Source organism: Manis pentadactyla, chromosome 6 (assembly GCF_030020395.1).
Source record: "Manis pentadactyla isolate mManPen7 chromosome 6, mManPen7.hap1, whole genome shotgun sequence".
Lineage (NCBI taxonomy): Eukaryota > Metazoa > Chordata > Mammalia > Pholidota > Manidae > Manis > Manis pentadactyla.
In genome coordinates, this window is record NC_080024.1 from 131,597,696 (window position 1) to 131,619,807 (window position 22,112).

The 22,112-nt window shown below is 44.1% G+C and overlaps 1 protein-coding gene across 7 annotated transcripts in view; it reads left to right on the forward strand.

Annotated features, from left to right (window-relative positions):
• Window positions 1-22,112, forward strand: part of SETBP1 (SET binding protein 1) — a 356,016-nt gene that overhangs the window by 244,705 nt on the left and 89,199 nt on the right. For all 7 annotated transcript variants that reach the window (XR_008998335.1, XM_036918712.2, XM_036918708.2 and 4 more), the window contains one exon: window positions 1,562-5,021. Coding sequence is in view for 6 of the 7 variants with exons in the window: in XM_036918712.2 (XP_036774607.2) it covers window positions 1,562-5,021 (3,460 nt within the window). In the remaining variant the exon portion in view is untranslated. The remainder of the gene's footprint in view (window positions 1-1,561; window positions 5,022-22,112) is intronic.

The window sequence follows — 22,112 nt, forward strand, 5'->3', positions numbered from 1 at the left end:
AGTAGAAACAGGATTTCACAAGATCAAGGAGGCAGAAAATAACCCTAGGGCTTCCAGAAACTAGTGTGAAGGAAACCCTACTTTCTTGACTACCTTGAACTTTCCCTGTAATGCTTTCTGCATCTGTATTTTGATTCTTAACAGGGACCATAAGAAAGAAATGTTCTCTAATAAAGAATAAATCCTATACCATCAAAGTCAAAGATACATGATAGACACATACTTACATACATAGATAAACAGACAGATGGATATTACAGGTTAAAACTTCCCCAATTCACTAAGCCAATTGTCATATACTTCTCAGTGGGGATACTATCCAAAGTTTTCCTCAATTTACTAATGTTTTCCCTCTTTTAACAAGCCTTAGGGTAATGCATCCTGCAAGTTTACTACTCTGTGTATAAAACAAGACTTGTACTAAGCTTTGAAGAGTGCTTTGTAGAGGAAGCATGGCTTAACATCTCTCTGGAACAATGCAAGTGTGGATCTATATTAAAGATAGTTTTAGTCTCTCAAAATGCTGTGTTCACGCTCTGTTCCCTTTGTGACTTTATAGACACTGGATATGTTGTGCCTCTAGCACAGGTTCATCCTTCCTAACAGAGGAGTCTGTCCTAAGGAATGTGCCTAATCTGAGGACTTCATTTAGAATCAATGTAGGGGAAATCACAGCTGACAAAGTTCAGAGGAGTGATCTTGAATGATAATGATTTTTTTTCCCCAGCACATTTGTCCAGGAGACTCCAGGTTTCTTCTGAGAATATCCGAGAGTTTGCTCAAGAGAACAGCCAGTTCTCATGTGGGCTCAAGGATTCATAGTGGGCTGTCTCCCAAACAGCACTGCTCCTAGAGTTGGCAAAGATTTGGAGGCTCTTTCGTGTTTCTTTCCTTCTTCCATTTCTTCTCCATGCCCTGCTCCCACCACGCGGTCTCCGCACAACCCCACCTTAATTCTTCAACGTGTGCCGTTTGGTGTCCCTTATTGCAGCAGTTCCTAATGAGCTACTTGTTCGTGTGCAGAGATGCTGAGCTCCAGGGTAAAGTGCAGACAGAAAACAACAATGCAGGAAGCAAGGGAAAGGTGTGTGTTTGAGGAGAAGCCACAATAGAAGTAAGAGGCAGCTTGCATTAGGCAAAGAGCGCAGGGAGGCAGGAAGTGCAGTCTCCCCCGGCCTCTGCCGCTGTGGGCAGGACTCTCCATTGCTGAGGTTTCAGCTTCTTCATTTGTAAAAGGGCTAAGTGACCTTTAAGGTCCCTCCTCTCTCTAAACAGTTCTTAATCTGAAGAACTAAGAACTTCATATTAAACCCTGAAAGAGTAAAGTTCCTGTTATTTAGTAGGGGAAAGATAGCAATTAAAGCATCCTTATTATTGCTCAGAATCAGTGAAACATATTTTTACTGCAATTGAGGAAACCTCTTTAAAGCATTCTGGAATTAAAGGTGGCCATTTCCAACTTCCAAATAATTAAGCCTCTTGACATTAAATTCTAAATACTCCAAGATGCTCATCTTTGTTTTTCTCTCTCCTTCCCCCTCTCCACTCCACCCGTCCTTAGGCTTATGAGCGGCCACAGAAACACTCAGCTCTCCACTATGACCCAGGCCTCCCACAGGACTTCACCGGTGACACCTTAAAACCAAAGCACCAGCAAAAAAGCAGCAGCCAGAACCACATGGACTGGTCCACCAACTCTGACAGTGGACCTGCCACTCAGAATTGCTTCATCAGTCCAGAGGCTGGCAGAGAAACTGCAAGCACCAGCAAGATCCCAGCTCTTGAGCCCATGGCTTCCTTTGCCAAGGCCCAGGGTAAGAAAGGCAGCGCGGGGAGCACGTGGAGTCAGCTGTCCAGCAATAGCAAAGATCTGCTCTTGGGAGGTGTGGTTCCCTCCCCAAGCAACCACAGCTCACCAGCCCCACCCAGCAGCTCTGCTGAGAGCAATGGGCTTCAGCCCTTGGTCGATCAAGATGGAGGAGGGGCCAAGGAACCCCCCGAACCGCCTACCACAGGCAGCAAGAAAAAGTCCAGTAAAAAAGATGTGATAAGTCAGACCATACCAAACCCAGACCTGGACTGGGTCAAGAATGCCCAGAAAGCATTTGACAATACAGAAGGGAAAAGGGAAGGCTACTCTGCAGATAACGCCCAAGAGGCCTCACCAGCCAGGCAGAATGTGAGTCCCGTCGGTAATCCGGAAAATGACTCAAGTCATGTCCGGATTACTATCCCTATCAAGACACCCTGTTTAGATCCAACCAGCCACAAGAGGAAAAAGAGACAGTCCATCAAAGCAGTGGTGGAAAAGATCATGCCAGAGAAAGCCCTGGCTTCTGGAATCACTATGAGCAGTGAAGTAGTTAATAGGATACTTTCCAACCCTGAGGGAACCAAGAAAGATCCCCGTGTCCCTAAGTTGGGTAAAATAATAGAGAACGAGTCCCCCTCAGTTGGCCTTGAAGCAGCTGGAAATGCTGAGAAAGTTGTCCCAGTGGGGGTGTCTAAGCAGCGGAAGCCGCCCATGCTCATGACGCCTTCAGCCCGCACAGATCACTCTCCATCAAGAAAGCTGCCGGAAATCCAGCATCCAAAATTTGCTGCCAAACGGAGGTGGACGTGCAGCAAACCAAAGCCCCCCGGTATGCTTCGGGAGGCGGTCGTGGCTACCTCCGACAAACTGATGGTGGAGCCGCCGTCTGCTTACCCCATCACCCCTTCCAGCCCCCTCTACACCAACACAGACAGTCTTACTGTGATCACGCCAGTCAAAAAGAAGCGGGGACGACCAAAGAAGCAGCCTTTGCTCACGGTTGAGACGATCCATGAGGGGACCTCCACCAGTCCCGTCAGTCCCATCAGCCGGGAGTTTCCTGGCACCAAGAAGAGAAAGAGACGCCGCAGTTTAGCCAAGTTGGCCCAGCTAGTGCCGGGAGAGGACAAACCCATGAGCGAGATGAAATTTCACAAAAAAGTTGGAAAGCTCGGGGTGTTGGATAAGAAGACCATCAAAACTATCAATAAGATGAAAACACTCAAGAGGAAAAACATCCTGAACCAGATCTTGTCCTGTTCTAGCAATATTGCTCTCAAGGCTAAAGCTCCCCCAGAGACCAGCCCTGGGGCCGCAGCCATTGAGAGCAAACTGGGCAAGCAGATTAATGTCAGCAAGAGGGGAACCATCTACATTGGCAAGAAGAGGGGCAGGAAGCCAAGAGCAGAGCTGCCACCCCCATCCGAAGAACCCAAAACAGCCATCAAGCACCCAAGGCCTGTTTGTAGCCAGTCGGATGTCCCAGCCGTGCCTTCCAACTTCCAGTCACTCGTGGCATCTTCACCAGCAGCTATGCACCCACTTTCGACACAGTTAGGTGGGTCCAATGGCAACCTGAGCCCCGCCAGCACTGAAACCAGTTTTTCAGAGTTGAAAACTATGCCAAATCTCCAGCCCATCAGTGCTCTTCCAACCAAAACCCAAAAGGGAATTCACAGTGGGACCTGGAAGCTGTCGCCACCCAGGCTCATGGCCAACTCACCCTCACACCTTTGCGAGATCGGGTCACTCAAGGAAATCACGCTGTCCCCTGTGAGCGAGTCGCACAGTGAGGAGACGATCCCAAGCGACAGTGGCATTGGGACAGACAATAACAGCACGTCTGACCAAGCGGAGAAGAGCTCAGAGTCCCGACGGAGGTACTCCTTTGATTTCTGCTCCCTGGACAACCCGGAGGCCATTCCGTCCGACACCAGCACAAAGAACCGGCATGGCCACCGGCAGAAGCATCTCATCGTGGACAACTTTCTGGCCCACGAAAGCCTCAAGAAGCCAAAGCACAAGAGGAAACGGAAAAGCCTGCAAAACCGTGATGATCTCCAGTTTCTGGCAGACCTGGAAGAGCTCATCACCAAGTTCCAGGTGTTCAGGATCTCCCACCGGAGTTACACCTTTTACCACGAGAATCCGTATCCCAGCATTTTTCGGATCAATTTCGATCACTACTACCCGGTGCCATATATCCAGTATGACCCGTTGCTCTATCTTCGTAGGACTTCAGACTTGAAGTCAAAGAAGAAGCGTGGTAGGCCTGCAAAAACCAATGACACCATGACAAAGGTGCCTTTTTTACAAGGGTTCAGCTACCCTATTCCCAGTGGAAGTTACTATGCACCCTATGGAATGCCTTACACATCAATGCCTATGATGAACCTTGGCTATTACAGTCAGTACCCAGCTCCTTTGTATCTGTCGCACACACTCGGAGCAGCTTCCCCATTCATGAGGCCAACAGTGCCACCACCTCAGTTCCACACAAGCTCCCACGTGAAGATGTCTGGTGCAGCTAAGCATAAAGCTAAGCATGGGGTACACCTGCAGGGGCCTGTTGGCATGAGCCTCGGCGACATGCAGCCCTCCCTGAATCCTCCCAAGGTGGGCAGTGCCAGTCTGTCCAGCGGCCGGCTCCACAAGAGGAAACACAAACACAAGCATAAGCACAAGGAAGACCGGATTCTGGGGGCCCACGACAACCTGAGTGGTCTCTTTGCAGGCAAAGCCACAAGCTTCTCCAGCCACATCCTGAGTGAGCGGCTGAGTGGCGCCAACAAAGAGCTCCCATTGGTGACTGAGAAGAACAAGCATAAAGAGAAGCAGAAACACCAGCACAGCGAAGCCAGCCACAAAGCTTCTAAGAACAACTTTGAGGTGGACACCCTGTCTACGCTGTCACTTTCCGATGCCCAGCATTGGACGCAGGCCAAGGACAAAGGTGACTTGAGCAGTGAGCCTGCAGACTCATGCACAAAAAGGTACTTGGGCAGTGGTGGGGACGGTGGTGGCACGAGAGCGGAGAGCCTGGACATGTTCAGTGAAATGAACCCTTCAGCTGACAAGTGGGACAGTGACATGAGTGGGAGTAAGAGGAGGAGCTACGAAGGCTTTGGGACATACAGGGAAAAGGACATCCAGGCCTTCAAGATGAACCGCAAAGAGAGAAGTTCTTACGACTCCTCCATGTCTCCAGGTAAGGCCAAGCATTTCTTCAGACTTGGGCTGTCTCGTTATTTAACGGCAGGGCCTTGCCCTCCAGAAGTCTGCCATTTTTGGCACATTGCATTCACTGGTTTGCAAAGAGGCAGGGACCAAATGAGAATGGGCCTTCTTGCACATTTAAGTTTGCTACACACTTTATACATAATTTATTTTGTATTTACTGTCTTTCCCTCTCTTGTAACTACCGCCTAAGAATGGTGAGCCCAGAGGCAGCCCCAGTAGCCACATACACTATGACCATACCCACCACATTCATGTTTTTTAATTAAAGATGCTATTCTTAGGTCCTCATCTCATCTGATGGTTATAGTTTGCTCATCAGATAAAACCTCTAGAATTCACTAGGAATGCTGACAAGATCCCAAGAATGTCAAGGCCAGATGGGAGTGAATACCTAGTTTATCTGACCTGCTCTTTCCAGAAGTCACACATCACAAATGAGAAGTCTATATATAGCAGAACCATCGGAAGCTGATGACCAGTGAACCCTGAAGTCTATCTGATAGGAAACCATGGCCCCAGGTTACTGTGTCCTCTCTTTGTCCTTGGGCATTTGATAATCTGCACTGGACAGGCCCCCAGAGTGAAGCCCTGACTTGTCTCTTCCCTGCATGAAAGGGAGGGAGCCAACACCTGGCTGAAAGGTGTTGTGAGCCTCCTGGCCCCATGGGACCCTGTGGCTTGGCATGTCCACTGGGAAAAGGATTTTGCCCATTAATCTCTAACTGAAATTTTGATTACAACTGGAAAGAGCTCATTCCTTACCGGTCACTGGCAGAACTTCTTGCTAACCTTCCCAGCCCACACAAACCTTCCTTGCTGCAAGAGCCTCACACTTCTGCCTAACTTCCCTTTGTCTCTGACTTCGTAACACATAGACGATAATACTCTTGTAGAACAGAATACTTATTTACTAGGAAAAGAGTAGAAACTCCTTTCCTGGGAGTTGGAGAAGCTGAAAGGATTGTTCATGCCCATCCCCCTGCCCCCAAGTCATACAAAACCCTCTGGGCAAAGCCTGGTTTGAAAGGATTTAGCATCCATGCTTAAGGTGAGGGTGTAATTTTTTCCCCCTTCCCAGGGAGTCCATCATCAGTGGAGGTGTGGGTATTCATGAGGAATGAGAGACATTTTCTAGGACAGCAGATTTCAGGAGGAAATATGATTATGGGTTAGAAGCCACTTAAAGATTGCCCCAAAGTGCCACCAGCTTGTGACTTGCTGTAGTTAGCTGTTCTCGTTGTTTAATGAAAAGACCAATTAGCAGTCATGTTCCCTGCCTTTGCTGAAGGTGATAAATGGCCTATACTTCATGTCTGCCCGGATGAGTATGGTCATCTGGGTTTCCCTGTTTCTCATCATCAGACTTTGTTGAATATGCTTGTTTTTTATTCAAAGCCCAAATTAAGCCCACCTGGACAGGAGTTGCTGGATTCAACTTTCACATGAGAAATACTGTTGCTTTTTCTTTCAGCATGGTGGAATCGATCTACCGGTCTAAAACTAACTATGGACAAAGGGTGTTCTTATTTTTGTATTTTCTTGGCATTGTTTAGCTAGAAAATAATGGTAGTGTGTTATTGCTAAGAACCTACAAGCAAGGATCCTAACTTAAGAGACTGAAAAGCAAGGTCTCGGCAGCGATAACCGATAGCCATTGTTGCCCATTAAGTTTCTCAGCAGATGTATCAAGATTTTTCTGTGGTTGGACTGTGTTGGTTGCTGGGTGCTGGTTGACTTCAGCAAGGCTCCTGGCTGGAGACTAACCTCTGGTCTGTGTGTGTGTGTGTGTGTGTGTGTGTGTGTGTGTGTGTGTGTGTGAAGGTACCCTCGTTGTAGCCATACAGCTGCCCTTGTGTTTGCGTTCCCATAGTGGGCATGACTTTACTCAGAATTCTCCCTCCTCCTCCACATCTTCCTCTTTGCTCTTCATCCAGCCACATGAGGTGGAAAGAAGTAGACTTGATGACCATGTCATGAAAGAAAGCTGGATTTGGCCTAAAAATTGGGGACTAAGACCAACTCTGTTACATGTGACCTTTTGGTATTATCTGCCCATCTGTAACTCATGCCATTGGGCCAGACCTCTTTTATATAATATGTTTAGCTTCTCAAAGCCACTTCACATACATGTCTTCATAACATCCTTCCTACAGTCTTCAAAGAGGGGTATCACTATTCCTATTTTACAGCTCAGGAGACTGGGGCTCAAAGATCAAGTGACCTGCCCAGGTTTAAAAAGTCATTGCTATTGAATCTAAGCTCAGGGCTATGCCCACAGCATTGCAGCTTGACCACATGTCACCCAGCAGCTCAGGCCAAGCCTAGGTAGGTCCCTGTCCCCAGCTCAGGGCTCCTATATTCCACCATGGCTCTCCCTCTCAGATACCTCTCCCTTCTCGGATTGCATGCCTTTCCCTCAGGCATCTGCACAGTGATTATGTGTTGATTGCAGAAGAGAGTAATTAAGGAAAAGAGATACCTCTTTATTCAATTCCCAACCAGTGAAGAAGGATTCCTTATGGCCTCACCTTTTCTCGATATCAGCCTGTAAGTATCATCTTGGACAGGCTTCCACCTCTGATCCTACTGAAATCCAGTTCTCTGAGTTATTTTTGCCATACTGCTTTGTGCCTATCTCTGTGTCATGAGTTTATTTTTCCTCATCATTTTAAAGAACCATAATTGTTGGTGTCTTTTATGTCCTGATGAGTTACACTGTTGTCCCTGAACATGCTATTGAGTATCTTACTGGAACAGACCAGATTCCTGTCATTCCCCTCTCTTCTAAGCCTTGGACTCTCCTTGTCTGTATCCCAAATGTCCCCTTTATCTCTGAACCCCCAAAGCATCAGGGAGAAAATGTCTTCAGCAGCACTTGGAACTCAATGTCAGAGTTTGTCTAGACTCCCTAAAGAGTGTTCACCTTAATGTGACACACTACAAACAGTGCCAAGTTCCATTAAAAGATGGGAGGCAGATGGGAGGCTGAGGTTACTAGAGGCATTAAGATTCTTCAGAGACTTTATTTGAGTTGAGTTGTCTGTTCCACAGATGATACTGAGGCTAATGCTTGGAAATAAGCATCTGCATTTCCCATAGCTTCTCTGCCTCCACCTCTTCCCTCTCTACTCTGGATTAATTTCCTTAGCATCTTAGTGTCCTATTTCACATGAGCTAGTCTTCGCTAAAATAGATATGTCATAAATATAGATGTGACCCTTCAGCCTGTGGAGGACCAGATTTAGGAGGTGAATCAAGAGAGGACCTTGAGCACTGCCTGAGAGCAGAGCTGATGAAAAGCACCATCTAGATGTAAGGCATTACCATTGTGGAGAGAGGCATTAGGGACCCCACTTGGCAATAGAAGCAGTTGCACACTCCATTTCCTCTTTCTTGGAAAATCATTCATTCTCCACCCCCCGCCCCCAGCCCAGCAAATGCATGCATTGTCTCCTTAGCACTCTTATAACACACCTAGAGCTTAGAGTCACACAGATGACTTACCGTTTTTCTGTATTTTATTCATTCTGCTTTTTCGGTTTCAGAAAGGCAGTTGCTCCTCTGACCTGTTTTCTTAATGCATACCATTTGCCTGGGACCAAATAATGTATAAATTGTGGGAAGGTGCCTTGTCAGACTCTCAAAGTGGGAAGAAGCCTTATCAGCCCCCATTTGTGCCTGCCTCCCACCAGGCAGCACCGTCTCACACGTGCTGACGTGCAGCAGATTACCAGGAGCACATACCTGCCCAAGGTGGACAATGTGTAGTCAGAATGATGCCACATGCTCTCAAAGCCAAGTTCTTCTAAGGCGGTGGAGGAGGTCTCTAGCGTGAGTGGTGTTCTTCCTGTTCAGACCTCTTGGGAACGTCTTTGCATATTTTGACTTAAAATTATGCCAGGAACTTCAAACATTTGACCACTGCTGTCCAGACTCCCATCAGATATTAGAGCAACCGTGAAAGAGTACATTGACTGTGTCACCTCTTGGTCCAATACCATCATGAGTCAAAGTAGCCATTCTGAGTCCCCAAATGTCAAGTACTTTCCTCAAGATGAATGGATAACTGAGCGTCAATCCTTAGCTCACCTCTCAGATATCAGAATCCTGCCATGCAGGTAGGGCTGCTTTCCCTTGAACTTGGATGACTCCACCTCTCCTTGTGGCTTCCGTCTGGCCCTCTGCCAGTTCCTCTTATCAGCACCGTGAGGCATTTTGGGAGGCTGTCTCTGTTGTCACTCATAGGCAGGAAATGGATGCCCAAGCCAAAAATAATACAAAAACCTCCTCCAAGCAGTCATCCAGATGAGGGGATCAACCACACGGATAGCCTGTCATGAAAACTATGAAAAGGTTTCAAAAAATGTAATAGAAGGAAGAAGAGGACTCCTGGGAGAAGAAAGTTAAGACCCGGAAAAAAGAAAGAGTCAAAAATGGAAAGCTGATGAAGTGTAGTCTGTTTAACCTTTACCTAAGTTGAATTCTGGGTCATCGTGTGGGAGGAAATGAGAGACTCATTAGCTGAGGGCTGCCGTGGGGTTTGGCGGTGATGGGCACCTGCCCCGGCCCTGTCTCCCGGCCGAGAGACCTCTTCATCTTTTTGACTCTTACTTTTCCCAAGGGCAACTATGACAATAAAAGTTCTAACCAGACCTCATAGTCCAGGATTCTAAAAGTCTCAAGTTTATACAGTGGAATTTGAATAAACACACGCACACACAGATTGGGCAGGTTAGGAAGAAAATGCCCCTTACTGGCCAAATTAGCCAATTAAGTAGCTGTTTCAGGAAACTTCAAAACAGATCCCTCTTGGTCCGTCTATTAAATTACATGACTCACCCCATTCATCTTTGTCTCTGGCCACTTAGTCATTTGATCTCACCTTTCAAAAAGGTAGATCTCCACAGACCTGACTCCCACCAGAAAATTAGCTTGCTCCTGGTGCAGGCTGAAATCAGTCATCATCTCAGAAAGGAAGAGATGAGGGCACTGCTGTGACCACTTGTATGGGAACAGACAGAGCAAACTTACTTTTATATGGAGACTCAGAAGTAAAGGAATCTTAATAATGTAGTATAAACACCTCATTTTGCTGATAAGCATACTGAAGCTTGAGAAGGTCAAGTGACCCATACCATGATACATATCTAATTGGTAAAAGAGCTGAGACTGGGAAACTTAACATCAGGGAGAGGGGAAGAGGAAGAGAGAATAAAAGAAAAAAAAACAGAAAGGTGAGTTGTGGGAGAGATGTTAAGCTATATGTTTTCTTTTGCTGTGAGCTATTGTAAAAGGTAAGCATTCTATTGACAATAATTTGGTTTCCAGGCTATCTCTGGGGACCCATGTTAGGGACTGGAAACAATCTTTGTGGGCTCTGATGGAAGTCATTTTTTTTCCTTTCCTGTCTTAACAATTGTACATACTTATTTTATTGAGCCTCCCAAGGTTCCACCTAAGGTTTCCTTTTGGAAACCAGGAATTAATCAAATTAAATGTTGTGGCCCATAACTTTCTGGCAATGAAAGAAGGGGGGGAAAAAAAAAGCCTCAGACTCATGGCATCTCTTTTTCTTTTTCTACATTGAAATCAGAAATCAAGCAATTCTGTCTTTGGAGAATGAAGTCCCCAGGCCATTTATCTTCCCACAGTTGGCAAACATTCCCTGTCCTGGTGAAAGTTTTTATTTATACCTCTGTGGCTTTGGACAGTTAAGCAGAGTCAGGTGTGGGTGCAGAGAACTTACAGGTTTAACAGACTTGGCTTGGATGCAGCATGGAGCCTTTCTTGGCTAGAGAAATCAATAAAGCAGGCCTTCCACAGACTGGCCTGTCACTGGGAAGAGATAAGGGTGGCGTCTTAAGAAGGACGTCCAAAAAACCATCTCTTCATTCTATAAATGAATGGGTAATGGGATTGAATACTTGTTAGGATCGTGACCTAGGCTAGTGCCAGGAAAGCACTTACTGCAAATTGACTGAATTTAAGGGGCTGTGATAAAAGCAGGAGAAAAATGTTGAATGATGTCCTTAGTGGTTTGTATACCTATGACTTGGGGCAGTCCTGAATGAATTCAAGGCTGAGTAACAGCACTTTTGCCCTCAAAGAGGCTACAATCCAGAAGGCTCTCCCATATAATCTAGAAGAAGAAACCAAATAAAACTCATATTAAAGGCAGACTATATGGGCCATATCAGAAAGTCATAAAGAAAGTGCTGGGGGTTGGTGTCTCAATGCAGGTGAGCCACCTCAGTGTTTCAGTGGGAGTAGAGGGGTGGGCCCAGGAAATTCTTCTCTCTAGTAGTTACCATTCAAGATGGGTCTTGAAGGATGGTAGAGGCTTTTGGAGAGTGGAGATGGTGGGGAAGTGATGGGAGGTGGTTGTGGTGGGGAAGGGGCAAGCACAGTGTAGAAGGAAGCCATGCAAATAAAACTAGTTAGGTGGAAACACCCAAGAAGCATTTGGGAAATGGTGTTTATTCTAGTTTTATAGAGGTTAGGATCTGAAGTTGGGAGATCATTGCAGGTAAGGTGGACAAGAATGTTGTGCTTGCAAGTTAGAGGGTTTTTCTCCACACTCTGAGGCTTGGACTTAATTGAGTAGGCAGCGAGAAACCATTATTTAAATAGACAAAAGTCATGAAATGACTGAGTTATACTTTGTCTTTCTTCCCTGAGTTCATGGAAGAGGAGAATATGTATGAATATATTGATAGCCCTGAACACAACAGAAAAGTTAACTATTATGTATTTAGTGCCTCATCCGGTTAAGGCTTGGTGGGCTGTGTGCCAAATCCAGATGGCAAAGAGTTAATGAATAAATGGATGATGAGAAAGGCAAGGAGTTAATGAGTAAGTGGATGATGAGAAAACGGGGGCTGCAGGTGCACAAAGTGAAACTCTGCTATGATTCTAGCCATGCTCCAGCTTCTGGGGAGACTTTGTTTCTGAAGTCAGCCCTTGATGGAAAGATATACACCCATTCTTAGGAGGTCTTAAGTCAAATGTCCCCCAATTCTGGGAGCATAAAAATAATGCCAGAACCTTGTATACTATGTCATTCTGCCTCCCTTGAAGACCACATACAGAAAAGGTAAAGGTTACAGTATTTGAAGAGAGGTGAGAGAGTCTATGCCAGCTCCCACTTTTCTGCCCCACAGACACAGGCACTTAATTTCTGATCATTGTGATGTCTATTTGAAATCTTCAGAAAACTCTTCTTTATGGTACCGTGGGGGTCGGCTGTGCTACTGTGAATGTAAGGAAGAACAGTCCAGGTTGTCAAAAGTTCTGATAAATGAATCTTCTATTGAATATTTGCTATGTGCCAAGCATTATGGACTAAATCCCAACTGTTACTCTTCCAGAAGTCTTTTTTTACTTTGTGGAATAAAATACATAAGCTGATTCATAAACAGCTTATATTCTCAACAATGATTAAAAACTCTTTAGTTACTTAACCTGTAACACATAGCCAGGGGCAATTAGAAATGCCAGAGAATAAGAAAAAGGGCTCCTAAGTCAGGTTCCTTATACTATACTGAAAAGAGACTGAGTTAGCATACATAAAACAACCAGAGAATAAATGCAGACCAACTTTAATCCATGCTAACTCGGAGGCCAACAGTGGGGGCCACAGGGATCCAGGATCAGGAAAGATACAGTGTTCAAAAGACAAACTCCTGGATCTGAACTTTGGAGAGTGGGTGCCTAGTGAATGAGGGTAGCAGCAGATGGGTGAAGGTGTGCATCTGGCCATGTGATGGGGGGTCAGGAAAGCATCTGGTTAGGTTGAAGTTAGGTTGAGTGGGGATGGATTTTTTAAGAGGCATAACTGCCATGTGGATGATGTGGAACTACATTCCAGAGGAAGGGAAGACACATTGAGGGCTTGGTGCTAGCTGCTGGGTGAAATGATTAAGTACCAGGAAACATGCCTGTCCTCAAAGACCTTGTAAAGCTATCAGGAGACAAGAGACAGATATATACACATATGCAAAGCAATTAGAGAGAATAATGAGTGTCCACACATTTAATGACTAGAAATAAAAACCCATTCTATAGGAAGAAAGGACCCATAAAATAACTTTCAGAGTAATAAGTTGCATGTTGTAAAAGCAAGTTGATGTTGTTTTTAGCCCTATTACATAACGATTCAGAGCAAGCTGGATAAAAAAGAGGTATTAGGAGGGTGCGATCAGCAGAGTGGTGGGAGCAAGTCACAAAGCTGCCTCTGCTGTGGCTTTACGCTCTTCAGTGAGGGGACCGGGAGTCCGAGAGGTGGGCAGTGAGTCCGTAAGGAGACGGGACTCCCCTTGATGGAGGATCTGAGGACACAGAGAGAGAAAATACTTTCCCTGAGGCAACACCCCACTCACCCTTTCATCTGAACAGGGCACTCTGCTTTTCAAAAGCACATTTCCTTATTTGCATTTGATCTTCAGAATCCACTGAGGTTTGCAGATAGATACTGCTGTCCCACTTGACAGGCAAGGAAATCAAAACCCAGAGGGTTAAAGTCTTTGTCTAAAGTCAGCAAGCCAGTTTTGCAAAGGAAGTGCTGGATCCCAGGTGTTCTGGCTTTTCTCATCCCTTCCTTTTCCCACCATATTTCCTAAGTCTTTGACACAGTCAGTAGGATGACTCAGCTTCTGAGTTATCCATAGAGACCCCCTGCCAATGGGTGAGATAGTGGGGCCCAGGATGAGGCACCAGCTAACAGGCAATTTGGTCTTTGCTAAAATTAGTTTGTGTATATATATATATATATATATATATATATATATAAATTATGAAGGTACATATATATATATAAAGAGAGATCTCTGGAGCAAGGGCCGGCCAAGCCCAGGGTGTGAGGCTGATTCTGTGTGCAGAGTCTTCCTCTCACCTGGGGAACAGATACCCCAGTTGGAGCAGGGATGTCCTGAAAATCACAAAAGAGACATAAAGGGAGAGCAAAAATGTTCTTACTCCCTAAATCTCATATTTAAAACTTGGTTGTTTTTTGTTCATTTGTTTTGTTTTTTGGTATCATTAATATACAATTACATGAGCAACATTGTGGTTACTAGATCCCCCCCATGATCAAGTCCCCACCACGTACCCATTACAGTCACTGTCCATCAGCGTAGTAAGATGCTATAGAATCACTACTTGTCTCCTCTGTGCTATACTGCCTTCCCCGTGCCCCCCCCATTATGTGTGCTAATTGTAATGCCCCTTTTTCCCCCTTATCCCTCCCTTCCCACCCCTCCAACCCAGTCCCTTTCCCTTTGGCAATTGTTATGTTAGTCCATTCTTGGGTTCTATGAGTCTGCTGCTGTTTTGTTCCTTCAGTTTTTTTCTTTGTTATTACACTTCACAGATGAGTGAAATCATTTAATACTTGTCTTTCTCAGCCTGGCTTATTTCATTGAGCATAATACCCTCTAGCTCCATCCATGTTGTTGCAAATGGTAGGATTTGTTTTCTTCTTATGGCTAAATAATACTCCATTGTGTATATGTACCACATCTTCTTTATCCCTTCATCTACTGATGGACACCTAGGTTGCTTCCATTTCTTGGCTATTGTAAATAGTGCTGCAATAAACATAGGGGTGCATATTGTCTTTTTGAAACTGGGCTCCTGCATTCTTAGGGTAAATTACTAGGAGTGGAATTCCTGGGTCAAATGGTATTTCTATTTTTAGTTTTTTGAGGAACCTTCATACTGCTTTCCACAATGGTTGAACTAGTTTACATTCCCATCAGCAGTGTAGGAGGGTTCATTCCCCTTTCTCTGCATCCTCACCAGCATTTATTGTTCCTATTCTTTTTTATGTTGGCCATCCTTACTGGAGTGAGGTGATATCTCATTGTGGTTTTAATTTACATTTCCCTGATAATTAGTGATGTGGAGCATAAAAACTTGGTTGTTTTTATAGAAAAATTTTAATACAATTTGAGGGACTTTACATATCTAGTAAACACAAACACTTGCATCTTGAGAGTTATATATGCTAAAAATAAAAACAAAGTGGAACAATTCATTACAGAAATCATACATTTGGAGCTTCATCTCAAAAGTTTGGGGATTCATTAGAGAGGAGACCTCATCCCCTTTCAAATCTCCACCAGGAATTGGGATATGGGCTCAAAGAACTATGGTTCTGAATCAGTTTGTCATGTCTCATATCCCAAGTAAGACCAACAGGCCAAATAGGTTTCTCTTACAGAATATACTTGTTTGCACTGTTAGTTGTATTTTTATGTATTTATTCTAATCATACAATTAAAAAGTACCAAGTGCCTAAAATGTTTAAAACATAAGGCGATGTGGCAACTACAAACGTGTAAGGGACACCTTGTCATCCTTCTATGGCAGTGTCATAGTTCTACAAGTCTGTGTCAATATGTCTCCTACAAAATAACAAACCCCTGTAGTGCTAGATACTATTTTTCTCTTTGAGGCCCCAACCATAATTATAATAAAAGTGGATTTCCTATGCATAGCATAGAGCATATGATTATTTGGAGAAACATTTATATTTTTCTTTTACCATCTAAACAAAGAACTGTTAGTGAAGAAAATTTGGAAAATATAGAAAAACAGGTATAAGAGAAAATAAAGTCACCTACACTCCCACTAAATAACCATTATGCTACCAAGTGCACAGGTCCCCAGCCGATGGTTGTGGCTCACTCTGCTCCCTTTCCTTCTGCCTTTTGCCATCCCCAGGAGAAGCTAGAGAAAGCCAGCCCTTGCTCCCCTTTTCCAACTTCCCTCCTTCCTCTCCTCTCCTCCCCACCACTTTGGTTGCTGGTCTTTTTAATTTTCTCTCCAAGTACCATCCCAGAATTGACCATGGTAACTTTTAATTCTGCATTCAGTATCATTGCCCAAATGGGGGAATGTATTTTTCTAAATAAATGCAGCAGCACTTGGGCATGAAAACCATCCAGATTTTCACACTGTCCTATTTAGGATCTCCACAAGAATTCAAGTGCCAGGATAACAACCAAGAAGGGGACAAATTAGTCACGGCTGAAAATGGTTGCCAAAAATTTTCCCTGGAGTCTCTGGGTGTTGAGTGTTTCTTCTCAGATGAGAATCTGACAAGGAGCAGGCGGGGATGCAGTGAGTTTTCCAAAGCTTGAGATCCACAACTACACCCAGCCATGGAAAATGCAACCAGCCAGTGTCTGTTACAAGTACAAACCCCCGTTCACACATGCCCAGAACAAGTCAAGTTATGGCTACTCTAATAGGTCAGTATTGCTGTCACTGGTACCGAACGCATTTAAAGGGAAGGAGCCAGCTCTTAATTATAGGTTTGTGACACAAAAGACTACCTTATACTTCCTTAGTTTCCTTCCTGATAAGCCCATGAACATTTCTCAGATGAGGTTGTGCACCAAACAGTTCCCATTTCAAAAAAGCAGCTCTCTTCCTTGTTTTTCCTTCCATTCCTCCTCAACCAGGAAGTCTACATCTGCAATAGCTCAGAGTTGGGCATTTGCACAGGTCTTCAAGGAAAGGAGAAGACAAAATCTTCCAGATTTTTTAAGTCTTCGTGGACAGTGCAAACATAATTCTATTTAATCAAATAAAATAGCTGAAATAGCTTTTATCATTGACTTTTCCTCCATTATTTTTCTAATTCCAATAGATTTTCGTTATAATAGCAGAAAATCTGTCCCAGTGGTCTTAGGAGAATTTCTTATTCTGTGTGTCTTCTGATATTAGTGAGGACTCTGAGTAATGATTCCCTTAAGTGAGTCCCTCAGCACAGTATGTCAGCTCCATGTGCATAGGGAAGTCATTCAGACCCCAGAAATACTCCATTCATGTGGGCTGACCTTTCCCTAGGTCAGAATTGCACCTTCTTGGTCCGTAGTAGCGCTTCGCTACTTCGTTTTTCATCATACTGATCCTTTAGGCGATAATCAACCCAGAGCAAAACTGTGTTGCATCCATCTCCCCCTTATATCTCTAACTAAATAAATATGTTAATCATCAAAATGGAGAAAAAAGAATGGAGTAGTTTTTCATAGAGCACCAAGGAAGGCAGCCACAGGTAAATGAATAATTGATGCCACATGTTGAAATATCAATTCCTATTACATCAAGTCCAGAATTCTTTATAGGGCTTAAAAGATTCTCCATCATCTACCCTCAGGGACTCACCCTCTTCCTGATCAGTTTTGGCTTCTTCCCTTGCTGTGAGTTCTGCCAAATCTCCTCCTAATCCAACAGAAGAGACCATACTTAGCCTTCATCTGAGTCTCCATCCATCACACTGCCTCCTTCACATGGAATATCCTCTTCTTTTCCATCTGGCTTCCAAATCTTACCTATTTATTTCCTTAATCATTCTGGCATCTCCTGTTTCCCTGTAAAACTCCAGCTTCTTCACTTTCATTTTGCTTACTTGTATACAGACTTGTATTGTTTACCTTAATTTCAGGCAAAGATGTCAAGTAAAATTTGAGTTGTGGGGGTTCAGCATCATGCCATATTCTTTCTGTAGCTTATATGACACGAAGATGGTGTCGAGCACAGATCTCACTGGTCAGGCTGATCCTCGCAGACCACCTCGGGTTCCTGGCGAGCTGAGAAGCACCAGCTTAAGAATAAATTCGGCAGCTTCTAAGGCAGCCTAGAAGAGCAAAAGAACTTGGGAGTTAGTCTCTCAGATGGATGTGGACTTGGATGCTAACCCCTGCCCACCCCCACTTACTAGCAGTGTGACTTTGGGCAGCTTAGCCTCTTTGATCCTCCTTTGCTCATTGAAAATGAAGCTATTAATACCTACCTGGCTGAGTTTCATGAGAGCTAAATAAAAGTAGAATATGTACAAGACCATCCAGCCTACTGCTTACCACTTGATTGTTGATAATGCTCATTTCTTTTCATTTCCACTTTGGGTAATATATTTAAGTACAGAAAATACAAAATAGCAAATTGCTATTAAAGTCTTTGTGTTTAAACAGCAGGTTCTCCCTCCCAGTCATGCTCTCACTGAGGTGAAGTTAAATCTCTCTCTGAACACACGTACACAGGGAGGGGCAGGCAGTGGTGGGACCACAGTTATATTTGGTGACAAAGCTAAGGTTTCAGGATTGTACAATTATGGTGAATGAGTAGCAAGATTCACATTTCACCCAGAGGTAACTGGAAGTTTGCTGTGTGGCAACATCCACAGGCCTGGGAATTCTCTGGAAAGAGTGGCAATTGCAGTCCTGTGCTGTTTGGCAAGTCGCAGTGAGGGTCTGCTAACACTTTTCAGTAGCACCTGTTGTATGACATTTTATCTACTGACCCCAGCCATAAAAATGCCGGGATAAGAGATAGTGAAATCTCTATTTGTTTTCTACTGTTGCTGTAACGATTTATCATAATCTAGGAGCTTGAAACCACACAAATTTATTATCTCACAGTTTCTGTCGGTCAGAGGTCCAGGGACTCAGCCGGGTCCCCTGCTTAGGGTCACAGGTCTCACGAAGCTGAGTTCAAGGTGTGGGCAGGGCTGCATTCCTTCCCGTTGGTTCTGGAGAAGGGTGAGCTGCCAGTCTCACTCAGGTCTCTGACCCACTCAGTTCCTTGCGCTGTTAGGACTGAAGTCCCAGCTGACAATTAGCCAGGGGCTGGGCTTTGCCCTTAGACCTCCCTATATTCCCTGTTATGCTTCTGTGTGGCCCTTCCAGCAGCAGAGGGTCCAACACCTCTGGCTTCCCCTTCTCCCTCATCTCTGTGCCACCCAGACAGTCCTCCCGTCCATGCTCCAGCCCCTGGGACTTCCCACTATTCCCTGAACAGGTACAATGTGCTGCGATACTTTCTGGCATTGCACATGCACTTTCTTTCTCCAAGAACACCTTTCAGAGGGAAATACAATAGCATTTGCCTCATGACTGACCACCTATATTCTATGTAGAATTCTCCTTATGATCTGGTAGATAATTTTGGAAATGTAGTTAAACATAAGAAGTCCATTATCAAACCACAAATTGCTAAACGAGGTGATAAAGAACCCAGAAGAGGGACAGTTCATTTTTAGACTGGCAGAGCACACTGAATGCTTCATAAAGAAGGGGGTACCATGGTTGGGCCTCGACAAATTGGTGGGAACTAGATAAATGGGGAACAGAGAGGAATAGCTTTGGAGAAAAACAGGAATATGTACTTTTAAAAAAAATGTTTCACTATTCATTATATATATATATTTTTTAATTCCTGGGTATATAAAAATGAAGAAGAAAGACAGGGCTCCTGTGTTTGTGGAATTTATAGTCTACTAGTTGATGCAGAAGAGGGAAAAAAAGCAAATAAATTAATTAAATAACAACCAAATGTGTCAGATTTGCAGAGGAGATAGATGAATCGTGGGGCATGGTCGGCTTGACTTGATCAGAGGACTTAGGGAGGAGGCCTGCCTTGGCAAGGTGGGGCCTTCTCAGAGAACATTCTTTCAAGTGGTAGGTTTTGATTGGATGCTTGCTATCAGCAAGAGGGACCATCAGGATCAAAGAAGTAGCATGGTGACCGCTCTGTCTTCTGCAGGTTCCGGCTATGATCTTTCTGACCTTGACCATTAAAGCAAGTCCAGGCCATCTTGCCTGAGTAGCTTAACGAACCATTTGTTTATAAGTAGGCAACAGTGGCTTTTCCTCTAATCCCTGCCTAAATGATAGAGTTATAATCCCCTGTTCTTGGAGGATGCCCTGGTAAGCTAACCAGCAACCCAAACCTCGGTTTGTAGTCTAGGCACAGCTTGCATGCTAAGAGGAGGTGGCTTGGAACATGCATTAAATCTAAATACTTCTCACTCTTACTTTCTTTTCACAGTTAAGAATCTGTGTTTTATTCCATGTGAAAAGGAAAATGACTCCTTTGCTTGGATTTCTTGCCGACATTTCTCTTTGGTGGGGGTCAGAAAGTGGGGGTGGGGGGAGCTCTGAATGCCTGCTAATCTTCATAGTACAACTCGGTGACATTTTCATAAAATACCAACTACCAAAATCCTAGTAATCACAAAAATGTGTGCCTTCTCCGTAAATCCAGTAAAATTCTTTTTCTCATTAAAAAATAGTTCAGAAATTCAATTAGAAAGCTAAACTTGATACCTTTAAATTCTTTTTGTTCCAAGAGAAAAAAAAAAGCTACAGTTTTTCTAATTTCCCTTCAGTTAAATGTTACTCCTGAATGGGGAAAATTGTACAAAAAGTCTGAAGAATTGATACTCTGACATGAGGAGAGGATTTGTATTTCCTTGTTATTAAAAGAGAAGAAGAAGAAACCCTCAGTTATGTCTCATCTTTAGGAACGCAGTGCCCTGTCCAACCCACAAGCTGTTGGCAGCATCATAATGCTACACAGAATGTTCTTTTAAGCTTTTTCCTCCACCTCCCAAACCTTTCCTGTGAAATTATAAATCTCAGCCTTTAGAGACTTTTTTATTCAAATAAAATACAGGCTTTAGGTTAGGCCCCTTGGCATCATTTCTGCTGGCTGCATACTGGAGAGATGGTCCCAAGAAAAACAGGCATACTTAGCTGGCTGGGACCTAGGTTTGACGTTGCTTGTGAAATCCCATTTGTCCATCCTATACCAAGCACCTACTTTGTGAAGTTGTAATTTAATAGTTCTGTGCCCAGAGGAAGTTTTAACCAGTGCCATACAAAATCCTCTTGATCATTTGGAAAAAGTAATTACTCTGAAGGTAAGTGCACAGCCGCCCTGCCCGTCCTCAGTTAAGGTTTGTAGTTGGCCTCCTGATTCTGCCCTCACAACGCTTCCTTTCTGCCCAGTCGCAGCAGTTAGATCCAGGTGGCCTCAGGTCCACTTAAGTTCAAACAGTCAAGTAAATGCCCTGTGTCTGCTGCTGCCTTTGAGTCAAAGAATCCTAATTCTCCATGACTGGTTACTTTGGGACCGTGACTTATGTTTTGCAAAGTGCATCCATACACACTGTTTCCTTGGATCATCACAGGCATTAAGCTGAAAACTCATATTACTTCCTCAGGGAGCAGGCCCAGTGGATTTGCCTCAGGAACTCAGGCCCAAAAGTAGGGGGCACCTTCCAGTTACGAGCAGTGAGTTATCACTGGACGAAACTGGGAAAAGAAGAGGCCGATCAAAGATTTGACACCGGAGCCCTAGGCAAGTGGTCTAAGGATCCTCCCCAGAAGACTGAAGTGGACTCAGAGCAAAAGCCTTGGTGAAGTGATCAGATCTACTGAAGCCTGGCAAACAGAAACCAACCAGACAACAGATGTGTCGAAGGGAAAGGGAGGGCCCATATAAGAATATCCCAAACTGTCACAGTTAACAAGAGGATGAGTCAAGAGCAAACTGGTTTCACCTAAATAACACAGACCTTTTATGGATTTTATTTTCCATTCATATATAAAATGTGCTACACAGATGGGGAAAAAAAGCAATAAAACAAAAATACCTAAGTAAAAATAATAAATTAGCCTGTGAGTGGCTTTCTTTAAAAATTGAACTACTGTCTTTTTATCCTTTGTGAACACATGTGCCTCACAAAGGCATTTTTTGAAATCTGATTTGACCAATACATGTAACTTCTGTGTATGCAGCCCTGTTATCAATACCACAAGATGTATAAAGATTGGCAAGGGGTACAAAAATAGCATGAGAAATCTCAAGATCCAAGGAAAGAAGCTCTCCTCCATTCAAATATCTGAACCTGTCTGACCTTAAGAGCTCTTGGGCACTAAAAAAGAAATTCATCCTAAGAACATGGGCTATGGTATAATCACTACCTGCATCTTCAGTTCTGGTAGATTTGGACACTGTGAACACTTCATCTGTGGTACCATTCATTTACCATCTACCAGAGAGATGGATTTTAGATTTCAATTCTACACCTTGCCAATTGATTGCCTTACATGAAAATAAATTGACCTGCAAGTAGCATTCACAGCTTTTATCATGCAAGCAGTCCAATCATTTAACAAATGTATTATCTATTTGTTAGGTTCCTAAAGTTTGAATGTGCAAGATGCTGTGCTTAAGACTAATTAATACACTAAAACTAATTCTCGGCATT